This window comes from Pantherophis guttatus, chromosome 1 (genome assembly GCF_059756535.1).
Source record: "Pantherophis guttatus breed Tessera chromosome 1, ASM5975653v1, whole genome shotgun sequence".
In the NCBI taxonomy this organism is placed as follows: Eukaryota; Metazoa; Chordata; class Lepidosauria; order Squamata; family Colubridae; genus Pantherophis; species Pantherophis guttatus.
The window spans coordinates 30452690-30475240 of record NC_142063.1 but is presented as its reverse complement, the minus strand read 5'-3'; the positions used below and the strand labels follow the sequence as shown (position 1 = coordinate 30475240).

At 43.0% G+C, this 22551-nt stretch overlaps 1 protein-coding gene across 4 annotated transcripts in view; it reads right to left on the bottom strand.

Annotated features, from left to right (window-relative positions):
- Window positions 1-21508, bottom strand: part of ARMH4 (armadillo like helical domain containing 4) — a 66619-nt gene extending 45111 nt beyond the window's left edge. For 3 of the 4 annotated variants that reach the window (XM_034433438.3, XM_034433439.3, XM_060693611.2), the window contains exons 1-2: window positions 21057-21508; window positions 13266-14619 (exon numbers count right to left, since the gene is read on the bottom strand). In XM_034433438.3, coding sequence (XP_034289329.1) covers window positions 13266-14613 — 1348 coding nt within the window. In that variant the 5' untranslated portion in view covers window positions 14614-14619; window positions 21057-21508. The remainder of the gene's footprint in view (window positions 1-13265; window positions 14620-21056) is intronic. The other variant, XM_060693612.2, reaches the window with a different exon arrangement.
- Window positions 21509-22551: the final 1043 nt, after the last annotated feature.

Sequence of the window (22551 nt, the reverse complement as noted above, 5' to 3'; positions counted from 1 at the left end):
TAGAGAGCATTACAATAGTCCAGACGAGAGGTGACGAGGGCATGAGTGACTGTGCGTAACGAGTCCCGATCTAGAAAGGGACGTAACTGGCGAATCAGGCGAACCTGATGAAAAATCCTCCCGGTCACGGCCGTCAAGTGCTCTTCTAAAGACAGCCGTGAATCCAGGAGGACGCCCAAGTTACGAGCCCTTTCCGTGGGGGCCAATGATTCGCCCCCAATAGCCAGCGATGGCGCCAGCTGACTATATCGGGATGTCGGAAACCACAGCCACTCGGTCTTGGATGGGTTGAGCCTGAGCCCGTTTCTCCCCATCCAGATCCGTACGGCCTCCAGGCACTGGGACATCACTTCAAGGGCATCGTTGGGGTGATCCGGGGTGGAGATGTACAGCTGAGTGTCGTCAGCGTACAGATGGTACTTCACCCCGAAACCACGGATGATCTCGCCCAGCGGCTTTACATAAATGTTGAACAGGAGGGGCGAGAGAACCGATCCCTGCGGCACCCCACATATAAGGGGCCTCGGGGTTGATCTCTGCCCCCCTGTCAACACAGACTGCGACCGGTCAGAGAGAAAGGAGGAGAACCACCGTAAAACGGTGCCTGCCACCCCCAACCCTTCCAGCCGGTGCAGCATGATACCATGGTCGATGGTATCAAAAGCCGCTGAGAGGTCTAACAGGACCAGGACAGAGGAACAACCCCTGTCCCGAGCCCTCCAGAGATCATCAACCAACGCGCCCAATGCCGTTTCCGTGCTGTACCCAGGTCTGAAGCCCGACTGGAACGGATCTAGATACGACGCTTCATCCAGGTACTGGGGTAGCTGTCGCGCAACCACACTCTCAACAACCTTCGCAACGAAGCAAAGGTTGGAGACTGGACGATAGTTAGCCAATACTGCCGGGTCCAGGGAAGGCTTCTTGAGGAGAGGCCTTACCACCGCCTCTTTCAGGGCGGCGGGGAAGACACCCTCACCCAATGAAGCATTTATAATCCCCTGGAGCCAGCCTCGCGTCACCTCCCGGGAAGCCAGCACTAACCAGGAGGGACACGGGTCCAACAAACATGTGGTCGCGTTCAATCTACCCAGAATCCTGTCCACGTCATCTGGGGTCACAGGATCAAACTCATCCCAGATAACAGTCTCAAGACCTGTCTCCATCACCCTCTCTGGATCTATCGCGTCAGAGTCCAGACCTGCCCGAATCTGAGTGATTTTGTCATACAGATACTGAACAAAATCCTCGGCTCTTCCCTCCAAGGGGTCCTCCCGCGCTTCCTGGTGGAGCAGGGAGCGGGTCACCCTAAACAGGGCGGCCGGGCGATTATCTGATGATGCAATAAGAGCAGCAAAATGAGAACACTTTGCTGCTTTTATCGCCACTAGGTAATTCCTAATATGAGATCTTACCAGTGTTCGGTCAGATTCAGAAAGACTAGCCCTCCAACAGCTCTCTAGGCATCTTTTCCGGCGCTTCATCTCCCTCAGCTCCTTGGTGAACCAAGGAGCCTGGCGAGATCGGCGCCGGGTCAGAGGCCGCAAAGGCACGACTCGATCCAGGGCTCCAGCCGCCGCCCTATCCCAGGCGGCAACTAGGTCCCCAGATGAGGCGTGAGCCAGAACTTCCGGGATTGGCCCAAGTTCCATCTGGAACCTATCAGGTTCCATCAGGCGCCTGGGGCGGTACCATCTTACCGGTTCCGCCTCCCTGCGGCGGGGTGCTGCGGTTCGAAGGTCAAGGCGAAGGAGCGAGTGATCTGACCATGACAAGGGCTCGATGACTATATCCCCTATCTCGAGATCACTCAACCACTGTCCAGAGACAAAAACCAAGTCCAGTGTGTTTCCCCCAGTGTGCGTAGGGCCATGAATTAGTTGGGTCAGGTCCATGGCCGTCATGGAAGCCATGAACTCCCGAGCCACCTCAGACGCCTCACCCACGGATGGCAGGTTGAAATCCCCCATGACCATAAGTCTGGGAGTATCAACCGCCACCGCGGCAATAACGTTGAGTAGCTCGGGCAGGGCTGCCGCCACGTGGCAGGGAGCCAGGTACGTGATCAGCAAGCCCATCTGAACCCCATGGCCCCACTTCACAAGGAGGGACTCACAACCGGCTGTCTGAGGTACAGTGGTCTCCCTCGGCCTAAGGCCTTCTCTAATAATAACCGCTACTCCCCCGCCCCTCCCCTGCGACCTTGGCTGATGGAATGCGTGGAAACCTGGTGGGCACATTTCTACCAGAGGGACCCCTCCCTCTGGGCCCAACCAGGTCTCCGTAATACCCGCCAGGTCCGCTCCCCCCTCGTAAACAAGATCACAAATGAGGGGGGCTTTATTTACTACAGACCTGGCGTTGCACAACATCAGGCGAAGGCCCGGGCCCTGGAGGTCTGAGCTACCTGGAGAACGGGTGGAGCCTTGGGGGCCGGAGCACTCTACCACTTGAAGACAGCGGGTGCGTGCTCCCTTAACATGATATGGCCCCCTGCTCCCGCCATATCTACCTCTCCCACACACAGTACCGATGGTAGAAACGCAGTCTGGACCAGCTCGACCCCCTCCGGATCCCCCACCACCCCCGCCGAACGTCCTGGCCAAGCCCGATTCTCCCCCTAGTGGGTTATCCCCCAAACCCACAACCCTAATTCCAATCCCACCCCCCTCCCCCCTCCCAGAACCCCTTAAAAGTTTAAACAAGGACAATTTTAAAAAAACCCACAGCCCCCTCTTTGCAGCATGCCACCTCTCGGGACTCCAGAGCCCGTCATCGAGGTAGGCCCTCAATAGAATGGAGGGCCAAGCCTGCGAGAGGGGGGAGTCTCGCAGACCAAGAAGCTCCGCTGCTGAGTACATTAATCATAATGGGTGACACAACCATATCCTGAGGGTGTATATACAGGACCGAGGAGAAGACAAAAAGATGGGAGAAATCTCAGAGACATATTTGCAGGACCAAGTCCCCTGTCCCCTCACAACAGAGGACATAGTCCAAAGCCAGGACGACCACAGTTCCAAGGGGGAAATAGATCCAACCACCCTCTCACGGTGGTTAGGTCAGCTGGACAGCCCCCTCTTGTGGTGGGGTGGCAGCAAAGAGCCGATGCATATAGACAGCGTCCAGGGGTCAGGTCCAAAAATCGCCCTCTCACAGCGTTTTGTCCAGTGGTAAAGACCGATGGTAAAGTCCCCTCGCTGGTAAAGTCCCCTCGCTGGTAAAGTGCATATATGTAGAAAGCTGGTAAAGTGCATATATGTAAAAAAGCGTCCCGGTTTAGCCCCCAGGGGCTCTGACACCTGGCCACCCTCTCACGGTGGTCAGGCACTGAACCAATTCTGAATATCCTTCCTATTAACCATGTTGATCAGATCTGATGTGTGCTCTAGTTCAACAGTGAGAGTTGAAGGTTCCCACTGCTGCACATGACTTCATGTGATCTCTGAACAATAACAATAAAAAGAGCATTTTGGAGTAGGTGGCAATAATAATTAGCAATAAAAGTAGAAAAGAGACACGGCAAGGCAAAGTATTATATGACTAGTACACAAAAACTAGCAGACAAAGCACATAGCAACTAGACCTGGCAATGGTTAAGAGCAGGAAAATTGAAGAAGACAGAAGAGTTAATTCTGGCTGCACAAGACCAAGCCTTAAGAAGAAACGCATACAAAGCCAAAATTTGTAGACAGCAACATAGAGCAAATGTCAACTCTGCACAGGAGTGGGGGGGGCGGGGGCTGGAAGCTTTCAGATTCGGGTTTTCCCACATGTGCCCAATATGACATCTCTAATAAAATTGAACTTTGAGGAACTTCTAGCCATACAGGCTAAGAAAGGGATTAACATCCTAGATCTGCTTATTTCTAATTGTACAGGTAAAACTTTTGGAACCTTACTGAAACAAACATTCCCTGTCTAAAACCACTGAATGGCAACACAATATATTCAAACATTTGTTTAATTCTCAGTTTGAACCTGATGTATTATCATTTTATAATTATAAAAAAGATATCTATATTTTTGAGTACCGTGGATTAAATAAAATTTTATTTAGAAGCAAAATAAACAATTCAGTTGTATCAACATTTGGGAAATGTTACAAACATAAATAATGATAATTATTAACAATTTCAAGTTTTCAAAAATATGTTTCTTATTATAATGAGGCTAATTCATCAAAACACCTTTTTTCGGGATTATTGGACTCTTCAATAGATGTTTAGAAGGGGGGTTCTATTCACAGGTATAATAAATCTGAAATCATCTCCTTTCTTAGGTATGAAACCCAGCTGGGTGACTTTGGACCAAATTTTGTCTCTTAGCCCAACTCACCTTACAGAGTTATTGTTGTGGCATTAGCGTTATGTATGCCATCTTGAGCTGTATAAAATAAAGGTGGGATACAAATCTAATAGTTATTATAATTTGAATGCACATGATTTACATATGTTTACATAAGGGTCATGGTGGCGCAATGGTTAGAATGTAGTATTGCAGGCTGACTCTGCCCGTTGCCAGCAGTTCGATTCCGAGCAGCTCAAGGTTGACTCAGCCTTCCATCCTTCCGAGGTGGGTAAAATGAGGACCCAGATTGTTGGGGGCAATATGCTGACTCTGTAAACTGCTTAGAGAGGGCTATAAAGCACCATGAAGCTGTATATAAGTCTAAGTGTTACTGCTATTGTTATATTTTCTTGTTGCTCCATACCGGATGAATGTTCATAACACTGTTAACAAGTTTTTGAGATAAGAATTAAATTATGTTAGCATGTTGTTAAAGCATATTCCTAACATTTGAATTCAACTGTTTATGAAAAACATTTGGGTTTATACATACATGGATTATAGCAAAAAATATTGTTAGGTGTTCCTGGAAATATGTAAATCCTTTTTATTTACATATATTTTACATATTTCCAGGAACACCTAACAATATTTTTACTAGGAAATTTGCGCACTCTGTATAAGGAACAGGTGCATGTTTAATTTGTGCAAAAGAGAATTTGACAACTCTGGAAAGAGATAACAGATGTGGCTGGTGCAGAAAAAATATTCTCAGGGTAACACAGATCACAGATTTCAAAACCAATTATGATGGAGACGTTGAATTTTCAATAACAACTGTATGTTCCACAATCTCAATTTTCTGATCAATTTTGAAAATTATCCACTAATTCTGGACAGCTTGGTAAATAAACTAATAGGCAAATAAGTTTGTTTTCTCTTATTTCTTTCCTTAGACTATTTGTGTGTAAATTCTGAGTTGTAAAGCGTACTGACTGAAAAGGAAATAACCTCCCACTTTCCAAACATCACATTTGTTTAATGAAGGGAAAAGAAACGAAAGATGATGACCCAACCCTTCCTGCCTCTGAAAAGCTCCCAAAATTTGTATTAACTCTTAACTCTTCTGAGATTCCAGACAAGGTTTGAATTGCTTATACAGTGGTACTTTGGTACTCAACTGCTTTAAAACTCATCAAATTTGGTACTCAACACATTTTGACATGAAAATTTTGCATTGTTTGTTTGGTACTTAACGCACAACCTAGAACTTGTCGGTGTTGCCTGTGTTGTGACTCACTACATTATTTCTACAGAGGAATTATTGAATCTGTCATCTGCACCTCTGTAACTGGCTGGTTTGGTTCTGCAACCCAACAAGACAGACACAGACTTCAGAGGATAATTAGAACTGCAAAAAAAAAACCAATTGCTACCAACCTGCCTTCCATTGAGGACCTGTATACTGCACGAGTCAAAAAGAGGGCTGTGAAAATATTTACAGACCCCTCGCATCCTGGACATAAACTGTTTCAACTCCTACCCTCAAAACAACGCTGAGAGCACTGCACACCAGAACAACTAGACACAAGAACAGTTTTTTTCCAAACGCCATCACTCTGCTAAACAAATAATTCCCTCAACATTGTCAAACTAGTTACTAAGTCTGCATTACTATTAATCTTCTCATCGTTCCTATCACCCATCTCCTCCCATTTATGACTGTATGACTGCAACCTTGTTGCTGGTATCCTTAAGATTTATATTGACTGTTTCCTAATATGATTTGATTTCTTATTTGTTCCCTATGACTATCATTAAGTGTTGTACCTTATGATTCTTGATGAACGTATCTTTTCTTTTATGTACACCGAGAGCATATGCACCAAGATAAATTCCTTGTGTGTCCAGTCACACTTGGCCAATAAAGAATTCTATTCTATTCTATTCTATTCTATTCTATTCTATTCTATTCTATTCTATTCTATTCTATTCTATTCTATTCTATTCTATTCTATTCTAATGGAAAAATTTGTTTGGTACTTATCGTGCCTCCTGGAACCAAATAATGATGAGTACCAAGGTACCATGTCTCCGTGAAAATAAGACCTGGTCTTATATTTTGCGGGGGCTCCAAAATAAACATTAGGGCTTATTTTCAGGGAAACACAATTTAGGGGTGATTAGCCCCACTGGGCGCCCCACCCCCTGATGTGCGCACAAGAGGCGGCAACTGCGCAGGGATTGACGATATCCGGTAGCAGCTGCAGCCCACCAGTCCCTTAGTCAGCACATTCTGGGGCTGCACAGCCTGCGCAGTGCAGGTGAGTTGATTCCCTGTCCAAGTAGCAGACAGAGGCAGAGGTGCAGGGGGGAGTCAGGTGATCCGGATGCACCACATGGGCCACGGGAAAGTCAAGAGTCGGTAAGCCGGAGCAGGAGGCTAGTCTTTGCACGGCAGCAACAGAAGCGCGGAGCAGAAGGAAGGTGATCCCAATGCACTGCATGGGCCGCAGGCAAGCCAAGAGACGTGAAGTTGAGCCTCCTGCGGCCGCCTGCCACTCCAGCCCACCAACTCTTGGCTTTCCCTTAGCTCATGCGGCTCATCTAGATGGCATGCCTCCTGCTCTGAATCTGCCTCCACCTGCTGTTTGGACAGGTAATCAACTCACCTGCACTGTGCGGGCTGCGGCTGCTACTGGACACCATCAGCCCATGCGCGCTCGCCACTGCCTGTGCTGGCCACACCCACCCTTCACTAGGACTTATTTTTGGGGTAGGGCTTATAATAGGTGTTTAAAAATCAAGGTAGGTCTTACTTTTGGGGTAGATCTTATTATTGGGGAAACACGGTAGCACTGTAACTTTAAAAACACTTTCTTATGACTGAAACAATTACAGAGGTGCAGAATTTTGGCAATTGAAATGTACTTTAGAGACTCTAAAACCATAAATTGAAAGAATAACTTTAGTGAATCTCTTGAAAAGTAGAACTCTTTTGGTAGAACTCTAAGAGATAACTATTACTTCTCACAAGAAAGTAGAAATGAACCTGAATGCATTGATAATGTATTAAGAATTTTGACCAGCTTTTGAAAGGAAGTGAAGGTGAAATGATCCTTTTACAGATTTGGTACAGTGAAATAACCTCAATTTTTATATCACGAATGTTCTTTATAGTGTAAGTCCATCTTTGATGCTCTGTATAGAAAAAAGCCCGCATGAGATGTTCTCACTAATACATACAGACTGGAGGTACAAGCTGCCCTACCAATTAAAACTAAAGTCCCAGTTGGGTGGCAAATTATTTTCTCAGATCCATACTGTTTACTTTTATCCAGTCCAGATGGTTCTTTCAAATGGAACAGAAAAGCAAAACATGGCTTCTTACTTGTGAAAATGCAGCAAACCTATTTTCTGGAATTTAATTTGATAAATATGGCAACTTCTGAATCCACCTTGTTGAGAATAGACTTTTTAAAATTACTTATAAAGAATTGCAATTGACTTGATTACACTGTAGTTTTCTCAATCTTTTGTTGATCAGGTAAAAATATCTTTTGTACAGTTTTAACTCTCAACAGCTCTATTTCAAGAAGTATGGAATGAAACTGAAAAAAGATGTTTAATATCTTTACTGAAGAAGAAAGGTCCAAGAGTTTATGGTGGTATGGCTTTCAACATTAAAATCTTCGACTCGACAGTTACGTGAAGGGGTAAGCTTCCATCCTCCTCCCAGCTCCCACCAACCTAGCAGTTTGACAGCATGCAAATGCAAGTAAATAAATAGGTACCACTTTGGTAGGAAGGTAAGATGATACATTACACTATGATGGCCACCTGACCACAGAAATATCTTTGGACAGCCCTGGATCAATGGCCTTGAAACGAAGATGAGCATTGCCCTTTACAGTCAGCAACGACTAGTGCAAGGGTCAGCAACCCGTGGCTCTGGAGCTGCATGTGGCTCTTTCATCCCACTGCTGTAGCTCCCTGTTGCTGCTCTGCTCCACAATTGATAAGGCTTTCGGTTAGGACAGGTAGAGGAAAAAGAATGCCGCACTAGGAGAAGACTATGATGGGGGAACCGGACTTCCGGTTGACTCCAGAATTGAACAGGGGCTTCCAGTTAGGACCTTTGTGGCTCTTTGAGTGTTTAAGGTTGCTGACCCCTGGACTAGTGGAATAAAATCCGTAGGGGACTCTCTTGAAATAACTGGAAATATTTTGGGATTGTGATGCAAAGAAAAAATGGACTAGAAAAAATGACTTTGTTGCCAAGGTTTAGGGAAGTAGAAGAAGGAAGAGATAACAGATGAGACAAATGGATGGTTTAAGTTACAGGTTTTCATTGGGAATAGATTTGGATGGCGGATGTCTGTCCATACAGTCACCATGGATTGGGACTAACTCCATAGCCCTAATTACCTTTCTGCATTTAATAACCTCAGTGTTTTCCAAAGCTTGTGGAACAATTCTATTCGGCATAAAACTTAATAACATGATAGAATGTATGCAGTTCAGAAAAACTAATATTGAAATAAATGTGTTAATTTTTAAAGTGCCTCAAGACTCCTTGTGGCTGTTGAAAAAATAAAGGAGGCACACCTTCTAAAGAAAAAGTGCACTTTATTTTACTTCTCAAAGGCTAAGGAAGACTTTTCTCAGACTCTTCTGCAGTTTTGAAAAAAAATGTAGCCAAAAGAGATCCTCATCTCTGTATCTGATTGCTGAAAAAATGAGTACATTTTTTACAAAGTACATTTTTTACAAAATGAGTACATTTTTTTACAAAGCTATGTAGCTTTTGCCTACATAGTTTATGACCCAGATGATCACACTCTGTTCTCTAGTATTGAGTACAAAGGGATATTTAGAGGGTATCTATCATTAAGTCCCGTTAGGGTCTTAGGGGGTTCAGGCAGCCATCCTGCCACAATGCTTTCAAACAGTTCATTCATTTAGGATTATTTTTGTTAAATTGGTTCCAACTTGGACTCAGGCCCATCCACAGTTCACTGCAGCAGCACAGAAGCAGCCAAAATATCCAAGGGAATCCAAACACTGAAGCGAGGCTGCAGAAGACAGTCTGCCAAAATTCCCAAGTAGCAGCAGAGCAACTAGAGGAATTGCTAGCTGCTAGCAATAGAAAGTGAAGGTTAATATATGCTCTCCATCCTTTCAAAAGGTGTTATTATACAATGCAGTTATATAAAACATTTGAAAATAATTTGGAAAAAAGAAAAGTCAGACAATAGGAAAATGGATTCAGTTCCCCAACTCTAGCATCATATACACTCAGGGGATAGGTTTACCTATTACGTAATGTGGTTTTCTTGGTTGGGTTTACAGTGTAAACTCAGTAAATACTGAGCCTTTTGTGGACTTTTCAATAAATCACCTACAACCAGCATGTCGGCCCCGGAGGGCATCTTTTCCTTTGGATCTTCAGGGCTGCCACATTTAGTGCTGTGGGAACCTGGGAGGGGGGAATTGCATGGAGTGGTGGAGATATCTACCCATAATAACATTCATTTCTCTGAGAGTCAAGGACTTTTGGGCCTGCACCTGGAGGGGCGTGACTGGGAGGCATCTCCAGTTGTGACAGTGCTTTGATTGGACCAGATGATGGACATATGGGTGCAGGGGAAGGGATTTTGACTTTCTTTTGGGTGGGGAAAACCTGGAAGCTTTCAGATTCGGGTTTTCCCAGATGTGCCAATAAGGTAAAGGTAAAGGTTCCCCTCGCACATATGTGCTCTTCTCGATTTCAAAGCCAAAGAGCCAGCACTGTCCGAAGACGTCTCCGTGGTCATGTGGCCGGCATGACTAAATGCCAAAGGCGCATGGAACACTGTTACCTTCCCACCAAAGGTGGTCCCTGTTTTTCTACTTGTATTTTTTACGTGCTTTCGAACTGCTAGGTTGGCAGAAGCTGGGACAAGTAACGGGAGCTTACCCCATTATGCGGCACTAGGGATTCAAACTGCTGAACTGCTGACCTGTCGATTGACAAGCTCAGGGTCTTAGCCACTGAGCCATCACGTCCCTAGATGTGCCAATATGACATCTCTAATAAAATGGAACTTTGAGGAACTTCTAGCCTCGGAGTCTTCTTTCGTTGGGGGTGTTACTTGGAATGTGACCCATCCTCCATATAGAATCCCTCAGCATGCCAAGATCAAGCTGTCAAAATGGAAGAGCAAAAAAATAATAAATCTAGACTTAGACTTAGATTTAGACTTAGACTCTTTGGGTACCTTCCAGAAATACTGGATTATTAGACTGGTTGGGAATGATGGAAGTTGCATCAGGAGGCTTTGTGTCAGAAAGAGCAGTTTCGAAGAAAGCCATAAAACTTAATTTGGAGGGGGGGAAAAATAATTGGAGCCACATGAAGTCCAGGGATTGTCTCCCCCACCCCTGCAAAAAAGTATATAAAGAAAAAAAAACAAAAGAAACTCATCTAAAGAAAAATAAAACAAATGTTCCTATCTAGGCAGGATCTTAATTAGATGGAAGTAAAGAAAGTGCGGCATTGAGTCAAAGCACAGAATTCTTCTGGCAGGGGAACAGCAGAGACTCCTTAGGCAAACAGAGACAGCAATGGGCAATAATAAATGAATGCTTTTAACCTGCATTTTAAGGAATTATGATCAACAAGGAAAACTAAGCATTGAGTCAGACAGAATCCTGGGACTTGCCAAGCTCAGCATATACATCAGTGGTGAAATCCAGCAAGTTCTGACAGGTTCTGGAGAACCGGTAGTGGAAATTTTGAGCAGTTCGGAGAAATGGTAGTGGAAATTTTGAGTAGTTCGGAAAACCGGCAAATACCACCTCTGGCTGGCCTCAGAGTGGGGTGGGAATGGAGATTTTGTTATATCCTTCCCCCAGGAGTGGGGAGGGAATGGGAATTTTGCAGTATCCTTTCCCTTGGAATGCGGTGGAAATGGAGTTTTTGCAGTATCCTTCCCCTGCCATGCCCACCAAGCCACACCCACGGAACCGGTAGTAAAAAAAATTGGATGTCACCACTGATATACATACAATAATACAGTATAGGGAATCCTCAATTTACAATCACTACTGAGCCCAAATTTTCTGTTGCTAAATGAGACAGCTGTTACGTGAAATTTGCCTTATTTTACCACCTCTCTTGCCACAGCTGTTAAGTAAATCACTGCAATTGGTAAGTTAGTGACACAGTTGTTAAGTGAATCTGACTTTGCTCGTCAGAAGATCGCAAAAGAGGATTACGTGACCCCGGGGCACTGCAACCGTCATAAATATGAGTCAGTTGCCAAGCATCTCAGTTTTGATCACATGATCATGGGGATGCTGCAACGGTCGTAAGTGGAAATTGGTCATAAGTCAACTTTTTTCAGTGCTGTTATAACTTTGAGCAGTCACTAAAAGAACTGTTGTAAGTCGAGGACTACCTGTACTATTTCTCAGCCCCCAGCTTTAGGGTATATAAATATTAAAAAACTATTTCTCTCCTTTTCTTATGTGTGTTTATTTTATCATAGCGTAGGTAGTCCTCAAGTTATGAGCATACTGGAGCCTGGCCATTATAGTAATAAGTTGTAATGGTCATAAAACGGATTGGTCACGTGACCAACCTGATTTTATGAACCTTATTTGCAATGGTCATTAAGCCAATGCCATGGTCATTAAGCAAACCTGTTATTCTCTATTGTGTGGTTTCGCCAAAATCCCGAAGTGTTCAGTTTTGGACAAAACCATTGTAAAATAACAGGCATGTTACCAGGGGGGCGCTGCAAATGACTGTGAATTCAGCCTTGCCAAGCTCCTGAAGTGCAGTCACATGACTATGGGGCAGGCGACCGTCAGAACGTCGGATCTGGGTTGCGAGCCCCCTTTTGTTAAGTCCATTGTAACCTTGAATGGTCGCTAAGCAACCAGTCGCAAGTAGAGAACCACCTGTATATGAAGTATCTTTTATTTTATGTACACCGAGAGCGAGCCTATGCACCAAGACAAATTCCTTGTGTGTCCAATCACACTTGGCCAATAAAGAATTCTGTTCTGTTCTGTTCTGTTCTGTTCTGTTCAATTCTATATACATTGCATACCTTCTCATTGTGGGAAGGTCACCAAAATCATCCTCTCCAATTTGGGGTCTGGCTAGGAATTTGGGGGATGGAGATGCAATCTCACATCAACTGGAGGGCATTAGGTTAAGGAAAGCCAAAGTACAGATGTTGCTTTGCCATAGGTTAGAAAGGAGAAATATAGCGAAGGGGAAGAGAGGCCTTCTGGAATGTAACTTAACAGATCTGGCTTATCAAATTTGGCCTATACTGAGTTGTGGTGGCACAGTGGTTAGAATGCAGTACTGCAGTACTTCTGCTGCCTGCTGGCTGGCTGCAATTTGGCAGATCGAATCTCACCAGGCTCAAGGTTGACTCAGCCTTCTATCCTTCCGAGGTCGGTAAAATGAGGACCCAGATTGTTGGGGGCAATAGGCTGACTCTGTAAACCACTTAGAGAGGGCTGTAAAAGCACTGTGAAGCAGTATATAAGTCTTAGTGCTATTGCTATTGCTATCAAGCAAAACTCAATCAAGAATGGATCATATGGGTGACCAAAAAAAGCCTAATGATCCAAAGGGCACTGGGGGTCAGAGTGAAGCTATGCTCAACCATTCTGAGCTACTCTGAGACTCTGCTCTGCCTGCATTTGGAAGTTTATAAGGAGCAGAAAGAAGGGAGCCTAAGCAATCTCTCAATTGCCCATCTGAAAAGGGAAAATATATTGTTAAAAATAGGACTGTTATAAATTAAATCCCCGCTAAATATTTTAGGTAGACGAGGAACCTGAAAAAAGGAAGGATCATGTATAGCACCATTGCAGTATACACCATAAACTGAACAGTAGTCCATACTCTTAAGTTATCTTAAAACAAGAAGCATTGATGAGTGCAAATAGGGGGTAGGGGAGAAAATTACCTCTTAATTGGTGTCTTAAGGTTTGGAAGACATCTGATTTGGTTGCATCTGTTGTAGTTATAGTCTCAGGAAACAATCTAGACCTGATGATCACTGTTGGATCTACATTTTCCCCTGGACTTTCAGACTGGGATCCAACCTTCTCAGATGGATCAATTGTATGAGCAAGATTCAAGCTTGTATTGGCCGATTCCTCTACCTGCATGGGTATCTGGCCTGACCCATTCTGATTATCTTTGCTTCCTTTTGCTGTGGTTGCTAATAATCTTGGTGACGGGTCCTTTTTCACATCATCGTTCTCCTGTCCTGTTGGTTGCGCTATCTGAGGTTGGTTTATCTTCAGAGGATGCATAGCTTTCGCCTGGCTGGAAGGCTCTAATTTGGTATCATCCCACTCATCACTTAGCAGTAAGCCCGCAGTGGCCATCGTGGTAGGGCTTAAGATGCCTTTCAAGGGCCCTTGGTTCTCTGAGATTTCCCCTTCCAAATTTAAGGAGGCATCTGCAGGCAACGACCTGGGCTCTGTAGCTGCATCTGTGCCCATCCAGATTGTTGGGAAGCTATTTCCATCGGAACCTTTTGTCAAATCAACTGGTGGGCTCGTTGGAAGAAATGGATTCTTGAAGAGGTTGCTTGATGTTGGTGTAGCAGGAAAACTAATTATTACTTTGGGGATAACTACCTGGGGATTGTCTGAAGGGTCAACATGGGCACTTTCCTCCAGACTGCCCAGTGTAAACTGATCTCCATCTAGTTTTCCTTCTCCTCCACCTCCCTCCACTGTTTCTTTTGCAGAGCTAAGTGTATCATCTTCAACAAGAAGATCTGGAATTGTCACAACAGTGGCAATTAAAGCTTCCTGTGTCCCATTTTTATCCGGTTTTTCATTGGGCCCATTGAGACTGATTTTCCTTTCGCTTTCTGCAGCAATCTTCAGACCTGTGCTGGCAAAAGCATCCGTATCTGAGTGCTCCGAGGGATTGTGAACATGCAGAATGGTTGGTAAGGTTGTTTTTACAGTTGTGGCTCTGTTTAATGACCTCTTGGATGGCTCTACTGAGGCTCCATAAAGGCTTTCAGATGCAGAAGCACTGGCTATATTCATGGATGAGCTGAAGTTACCCTCTGGATTTGATGCATTTGTGTCTGCTAAGCTGTTCCCTGCTGGTGATGCCAGATGCAGTTGTCTTTCATGCCTTTCGTCCCCTTGTCTTAAAACAAGGCATTGCAGGCTGCCAAAGTTGAGTAGAATAAGGCAGAAGGCAAGGAACGTGTGATACCCCCTCACGCTGCTCATGTTCAAGGAAAAGTTTGCATGGAAGTGAGCAGAACAAATTATTTCAGTCATCAGGTCCTGCAGAATGAAGCAAAATAGAGCAAAACAGATTTCCATTCCTTTCAAATTAGTTTTTTTTTTAATTAAATTGAAATATCATATAAAACTCTAATATTCATAGCTAGTTTGCTATGATATAGACACATTATTATTGTAATGAAATTACTTTTGGTTTTTTTCCATCTCATTCAAAGCATTTCCTCTCTGAATTAAAAAGATGCATTTTACAGAAGCTGGGCCTCAAAACTTCTGAACCAAGCTAATTGTGGTTGATTCAATAAACCCTGGCTAAGGAAACTATTGATTTGTGCAATGTATGAACTCAATTATGATTGTCCTAACCCTAAACATCTTGATACCAGAATACTTGAAGTTTGTCTCCTTATATGAATCTCTCCAAAGTTGGAGAGCAAAGTCTCCATGCATTAAAAAAAAATTCTGAGTGTCACTAAATAAAGTAAAAAAAAGTTATTGTCTTGTGATAGAACCCAACTCATCTTTGACTGTTATGACAAAGAAAGCTTCTGATCAAAGCAGCTGTATATCATCTACGTAGATCAGAGGTTTCCAACCTTGGCAACATTAAGCCTGGAGGACTTCAACTCCCAGAATTCCCCAGCCAGCAAAGCCAGCAGGGTTGAGATCCTCCAGGCTTAACATTGCCAAGGTTGGAAACTCCTGATCTAGAAAGCACATGCTTTAGATCAGGGGTGTCAAACTCATGATGAAACATTGCCATAATGTGATGTATCGCAAGTTTCCCCACCCACCCACTTCGCTGTAACGGGGATGGGGATGGCCAGTGTGTGACGCAACTGGCCCATGGGCCACAGGTTTGAAACCCCTGCTTTAGATGGAAAAGAAAAGATTTTAAATTCTATCTGCAGCATCTCCAAGTAGGTTTAAGAAAACTCCAAGCTGAAATAAATAAGGGAAATGGACTATGACCTGACATGGTATGAGAAAGCATGCTTCTTATTTCATAGGAGACAAGTTGAAGCCTGCTGACTGAAAACTTTTAACGCTTGCTAAAATTTATAGTTTGAATGATATAGTTCCAACTTCTACTTGGGATTTTATGTTTGTACAAAATGTGCAAACATTATTTTGCACATACTGCTTTTGAATTTATTCATTTCTCAGTTTATTCTATTGATAAAGCCACGCAGTTTATAACTGTGTAAAATGCAGCAACATACACAATAGCTGAGAAACCAAACCAATCCCCAAAACAGTACATCAAGCTCTCACTTGGCGCTCTCACCCCCATGCCTGGTTCATAACCAAGTCTTAAGGGACTTCTGAAAGCTAAAAGGGTTAGGCCAATCTAATCTCAGAAGGAACTGTATTCCGTAAGGCAGTGGTAGCAACCAAAAAAAGCTTGCTTCTTGATGACATTCTTTGACTGATGGGACCCACAGAATGTCTCTTCTGCTGAATCTAATAGGATGGGTAGAAACAAACTGGAACAAGAAGCCCCCAAAGTAGCCCGGCCCTATGCCATGAACAGCTTTCTAGTTGGCCATGAACAGCTTTCTAGTTGGCCATGAACAGCTTTCTAGTTGGCCACCAACATCTTGAATTGCATCTGGAAGCACATCTCCAACCAAGGCAGCTCATTGACAGAAGAGTAACATGTGCACATTAAAATACATTCATAACTGCTTGCATCGCCGCATTCGGCAGCAGCTATAGCTTCCAGATGCTTTTCAAATGAAGCCCCATGTACAGTGCATTGCAGTAATCCACCCAGCAGGTGACTAAGGTGTGAGTCACTGTAAGCAGAGCCTCCTGATCCAGAAAAGGGAGTCGCCGATGTATAAGATGAAGTTTGTACCAAAACCCACCTGGCCTTGTCTGACACCTGATCACTGAACAAGAGCTGCAAGTCGAGAAGGATCCTCAGATTTCACATCAGTTCTGCTTAGGGCAATGCAGCCACTTAGTCTTGCTAGGGTTGAGCTGAAGCCTGTTTTTCCCCCTTCCAATCTACAACCTCCAGACACTGAGATAAAACCATAAACAGCAGCTTCTTGTAGATGTTAAATGGGAGATGTTAAAAGCACAAAGTTCTGAGGGACCCTGTAAAGCCCTACCCCATCAACGCTGACTAGAACTGACTCTGGATGAAAGAGGAGACCCAGCATAAGGCTGTTCATTCCCAACCCCCAGAGTTGTTACAGAAGGTCACCATGGTTGCTGAGAGTCAAGAAAACCAAGGATGGATATGCTACACCCACCCATTTGGTCCTCTAGTCAGGTATGAAACAGTATTGAAAGGAATCTAAATAATCCACTCTCTCCCGACTTCTCTAAATCTGCAGAATATAATTGGTTTACAAGTATATGAAATCAATAAAATAAACAACTTCAAGATGGCAGGTTGAAGCATTTCAAAAATGCTTCTTTGAGCAGCGTATCTTGCCTAGTAATTCCTATCTTCTATACACTTCTGATTCCCATAAATTTTACATCCCTATACAATAGAGTAAACAACTGAAATTGACCCCAGAAATATACATATATTCTAACATAGTCTAAAAATTAAAACATCTCTATTTTGCCTGCTACAATATTCCATTTCCAAAGCAGCTGCCTGGAATTTCCTGTACTAGCAGGAATATGCTGAACTTTCACTGATGTTTAATATCCAAGAATGGGTAATGAATAATCCAAGATATTACTAGACATGGAATCTTCCTTTAACTACCATGATAGAAACTTTAATCCTTCTCCTCCATACATCAAAGAAAACCCAAATGTAGCAAGCCCATCCTTAAAGGACAGAGATCGTCTCCTAGAAATCCCAAATATCAAGGAATTATTGAGCTATGGAACACAGTTGCCTTTAAGGGGGAGAGAGAGAGAGAAAGAAACTGGCTTTTCAACATCATGAAAGGTCTCAGCATGGATGGAGCAGGAACAAATGGATCAGCACATGGAGCTAAATACAGGTCAATGATGGAATTGAAGGTAAAAGTTTGGATTGGGTTCTGATTGCTTAGAAAGGACAACTGTGAGTGGCACCCAAATTGTTCCAAAGCAACAAAGGCATTAGATATACAGTCAGTGCAGACAGCTCCATCCTAACAGCTTGAGAGAGATGACATACTGTTGGCTTCATCTAATACAGAGAACTGCTTGAGGCTGCCAGCTGCCATTTTTCAATATGCTACTGCTTGCAGCTAAGTTTAGTCAGAAAGCCCCAATCAATGCAGGTAATTAAATATATTCAGAACAGTGTATTGAGGGGGTACTTTCAACTGTTAATGGAGGAGGAGTTAACTTAAGGAAAGTGGATAATGGGGAAACATTTTTTAAAAATGAAGTTTGAATGAGGAGACACCTCTTTAAAAAGGACATAGAGCAAGCAAGGGCATTTGAAAGAGAAGACTGCACCAAGAAATAGATAGCCAACATAATCATTTTTTTCTTTCTGGTAGAAGCTTTCAAAATCTCTTGCATTCTGCATTACCAGAGAATGAAGAGAGCTGTTCTACATGGCTCTGATCAGAGAAAATTAATTGCTAAAAGTCAAGCCTTTGAGTTGAGTTCAATTCCTGGGATCTTTATATGGATGTATCCACGGCAACAATATAAAACTGATTTGTAATATACTCTATATATCTATAATATATAAAACTGATTTGTAATATACATATATGTGAGTCTATGTGATTTCCCAGTATACCATAATGTCTGACCTTCAGTGGCAGTTTCCCTTCCAAGCACTAACCACTAGATTCAACTCTTGACTAGTTTCTCCAATAAACCAAGACCAAGAATGTATCTCCTAAAACTCTGGCTAAATTGTTGCACAGAGATTCCTATCTATTTTAACTACTCAGGTGATGGGTCAGGATTGCAACATTATCTGTTAGTTCAGATTCAGAAGGTCTGAAGGATGTGAAAAGTAAATTTGGTTAACAGAAGAAAGATGCAGAGAGCTGATATGAAGCTCCAGGGAAGATGGTATGTTGCGAAGATATAGTGAAAACCACATACATGAGAAAGTAATAGTAACAGTAATAGAGTTGGAAGGGACCTTGGAGGTCATCTAGTCCAACCCCCTGCTCACGCAGGAGACCTGTACTAGGGATTCGAATCACCAAACTGCCAACCTTTCTGATCGACAAGCTCAGTGTCTTAGCCACTGAGTCACCTACTCACCTAGATCACCCAGTCATCTAGAAATGAGAGAGGACACTGAATAGCATGACCATTTTTAAGCAAGGACTATAAATGGGACCAACTTTATCTTTTTGGGGGAAATGTAGAAAAATTAAAAGAGCGTTGGATTCCCCACAGGAATTTGTTAAAAATATAGGTTGGCAAGGTTTTACAGAAGTGATTTGCAACTGTCTCCTTCTTAGAGCTGAGAGAAAGTGACTGGCCAAGGTCACTCCACTGGATTTGTGTGGAAGGTGGTACTAGAAATCATGGCCTCCTGGTTTCTAGCCCGGTACCTTAACCACTATACCAAATTGGCTCTCAGTTTTTTTGTTAGCTGTTTCTAATTTGACAAAGATAAATATGTAACTGCAACCATTATGTGAATTAAATATTCAATGTTGCATATCTATCTTTCCGCACAGAAAACAGATTATTTTCATGCTTACTTGCTCTATTTAATGTTTTAATGATGTTTAGAGCAAAAATGAGATGGTAGAGAAGGCAATGCTTATTAATTAATAAGTGAATCACTAGACTCAATTCAGTTCCAGACACAGTATTTATTCTATAATGCCAGATTCTAGAGAAGCACATTATATGAATTATCTGTTAAATTCTTCTGAACAGCTGAATGAAGGAATCACGGACTGAGTATTGAATGAAAGATGCCACCAGTGAATCAACTCTGGGCTAGAATGGAGATGAGGAGAATCGTACTAAATTATTTTATGCTACCTTTTCTTAATTATAAAAAATACCAAAATAATAAGCTGCTTTATTGGATCACTGGTCCAATCAGTATTAGCTATTGTGCCTTCTCCAACTTTCTGTTTTCCACATGTGTTGCATTAAAACTCCCATCACCCTCAGACAGCATTAGTTGTAGACCAGTACATGTGGAGAGAGCTTCAGCTAGAAAGTTCACCCTAAAACCATATTTAGTCTTACCTGAAGATGCCAGGCGGAATTAGCATGAAGAATCTTACATGAATTTAAGGTCTGCCCTTCAAGAAGCAGCTTTTCTTTCAAAAGAGAAGAGAGGGTGAATTCACTCTCATTTTAAGTCATGATTTGCCTAATCATGGTTTGCTGAATAAGATGAAAGATGGGATCTCAATGAGATCAATAAATATATAGATATGAATTATAGCACATGATTTAGAGAGGAAGGTAGAAAGAGGGGGGGAAAACTATAGAGCAGTTTTGCATAACTTTGGCTCCAACAAGCGAAGTGCAGCCTGTGAGAAAGGCAATGAGGTTGATGGTTATGTTTTCCCATTCTTTTCTTTTCTAAAATCTGGCAACACATTTTCTTAGTTAAATGGTAGTCAAATGCCCATTTAATCTCTAATATACAGATTACAAACAAAACAAAGAGTAACTTTTTGTTCCAAGCCATCACATCACCAGAGAATCCCACATGTGTCTCCCGGCACAAATCATTGTGCAGAATGCCACCTTATGTTGCATTTCATTGGGAGTGGGGGTAGTAACCCAAGCTAGCACTGCACAACAAATGGCACGAAGTTGGCTCCCTCCCCTGCCTCCTCCAGATCTCTGATTCAATCATTCCCGTGACATTGATAAACAAGAAAAAGAATAGTTCTTTTCATTCTCCTACCCCCATCCCAGCAAAAGAGAAGGATGCTTATCTAACAGCAAAGAAAGACCAGCCGTTCTATTTAACTTTCGCATCATACAAAAAGTTGTGTTTTTTTTTTTAAAAAAAAGACTCAACCATCAGTTTTCATTTGTATGCTGGTGTTACAAAGCCATGCGACCCTGTTTAGCCTCCAAATTCCACAAGGCTGTTGACCCAGAGCCAAGAGGAGAGCGAAATGAATGAAATCAGCCATGAACTGAGGGAAATTTGATCTTTGAAAAGGGGGGGGGTGTTGCTGTGGAGGGAGAAGAGAGACACAAATCCTCAAACAAAAGGCAGACCAAAGCAGTAGCAGCTAGCTAGCGGCAACATCCATTTCCTCCAGTAATACAAAGAACAAGGCTGGGCTACAGCTGCCCTTTTTTCCCCCCTTCTTGAAGAATCCAGGCGGTATGGGATGGGATGTAGAAAGGTAGAGAGAAAAGAATTCTTGTATCCCTCAGCAAGGCCCATTTGCTTCACTAATCCTGCATCCTCCAGATAAGCGAAGCATAGCATACATCCATTGTCTAGAAATCCTAACTGAGCCTGGGGCGAAGCAATCTCTGACCAGTCCCTCCAAAGGCAGGTTCTCCCAGTGAGCCACAAATACTCAAGGTTATCTCAAATTCTGCCTTACCTGAATGCCTGCTATCTCTTTAGCTGGGTAGCATCTTTAGGGTCCCCGGGAAAAGCTTCCTGTGGGTTTTCAGCATCCTGCGTTCAGCTGCTCTGCTGCTGCCTTCATGGCCAGGAGACTAGGAGGAGGAGAGAAGAAAGGGAGGAGAGAGAGAGAGAGAGAGAGAGAGTACAGATGCTTTTCATATTCATGAGACCTTCCTTCCCCAGCTCAGGGATTGGGCAAAGGCCATAGCAAGATACACCCTGCCTCCCTGAAGCACTCTTTAAAGCCACCCAACCCTAGCTCTACTTAGTGTCCACTGGAGCTGGTAGAAAGAAAACAATAGGAGATAATAGTAGGAGTAATAAGTGTTTATTAATAAGATAAACAGTAGGAGTAATACAGAATTTCAAAGATAGAAAGACCTTGACTTGCAATATGTAGAGCCCATATCTCTGAGCAGAGCATCTGCTTGCCAGGCAAGCTGGAAGGGCCTGAGCACAGATGGTAGAGTTATTTTGCAGGCTGTCAACAACTGGACTAGAAGACCCTGGAGATTCCAGATATGCTGTCTGGCTTCCATTGGGGTGGAGAATGGGAAAACAAAATCTAAACAAACTAGCATAATAAATAAAAGAGGTCCAGGTTTCATTCCCAGCATCCCTGGGAAAAAGAAATCTTTACTACAGGCTGTGAATTGCGGCTGGTAATATATAATTTCTGGGCTAGATAACAAATTATCTGGTTTTGGTAGAGCATCTCTAACCTAACATTCTTTTAGAAGGGCAAGGCCAAATCAAAACTATGGTTCCATATTAGGAATTACTGAGCTAGCAAAGTTTAGAAGACAGTAACAAGGTAAATTACTAGTTGTAATATGGATATAAATTGAGCTGCTTTTCAGATCACATTTTAGCCATGATTTCATAGTCCTATTTTTTTCGTTGCTCCGCCTTTCATTACAGTACTAGAATTTGCAGATCATTTACACTTTCAGCTACCAGGGTAATGTTATCAGCATAATGCAAGTTATTGATGTTTCCTCCTCCAATTTTTAAAACACACTCATTTTCCTTCCACCTTGCTTCCCTCGTTATGTAGTCCACATATTTCTATAGGTTCCATCTATCAAAAATTCCATCAATTTCTGTATTTTTTTTAACATGGTAAAGATCAGATCTCACTTCATTTTCTAGTAAAAGGTTTTTGTAAACAGAGAATATCTTGGAAGACTTTTCTTGTTTTCTTATGTCTGTTTCTGCCTCAGTGTCCTTACAAATGTTATTATATTGCTTCTTGTTTTGTTTAAGAGCGCTCTAAAATTCTTTATTAGGTTCTCTTCCTGAAATCTTTGTCTTTCTTGCCTTCTCCTCTCAGCAATCAGCACACAACATGCCCCCAGAGCAGGGATGAAATCCAGCAGATTCTGACAGGTTCTGGAGAACCGGTAGCGGAAATTTTGAGTAGTTCGGAGAACCAGCAAATACCACCTCTGGCTGGCCCCAGAGTGGGG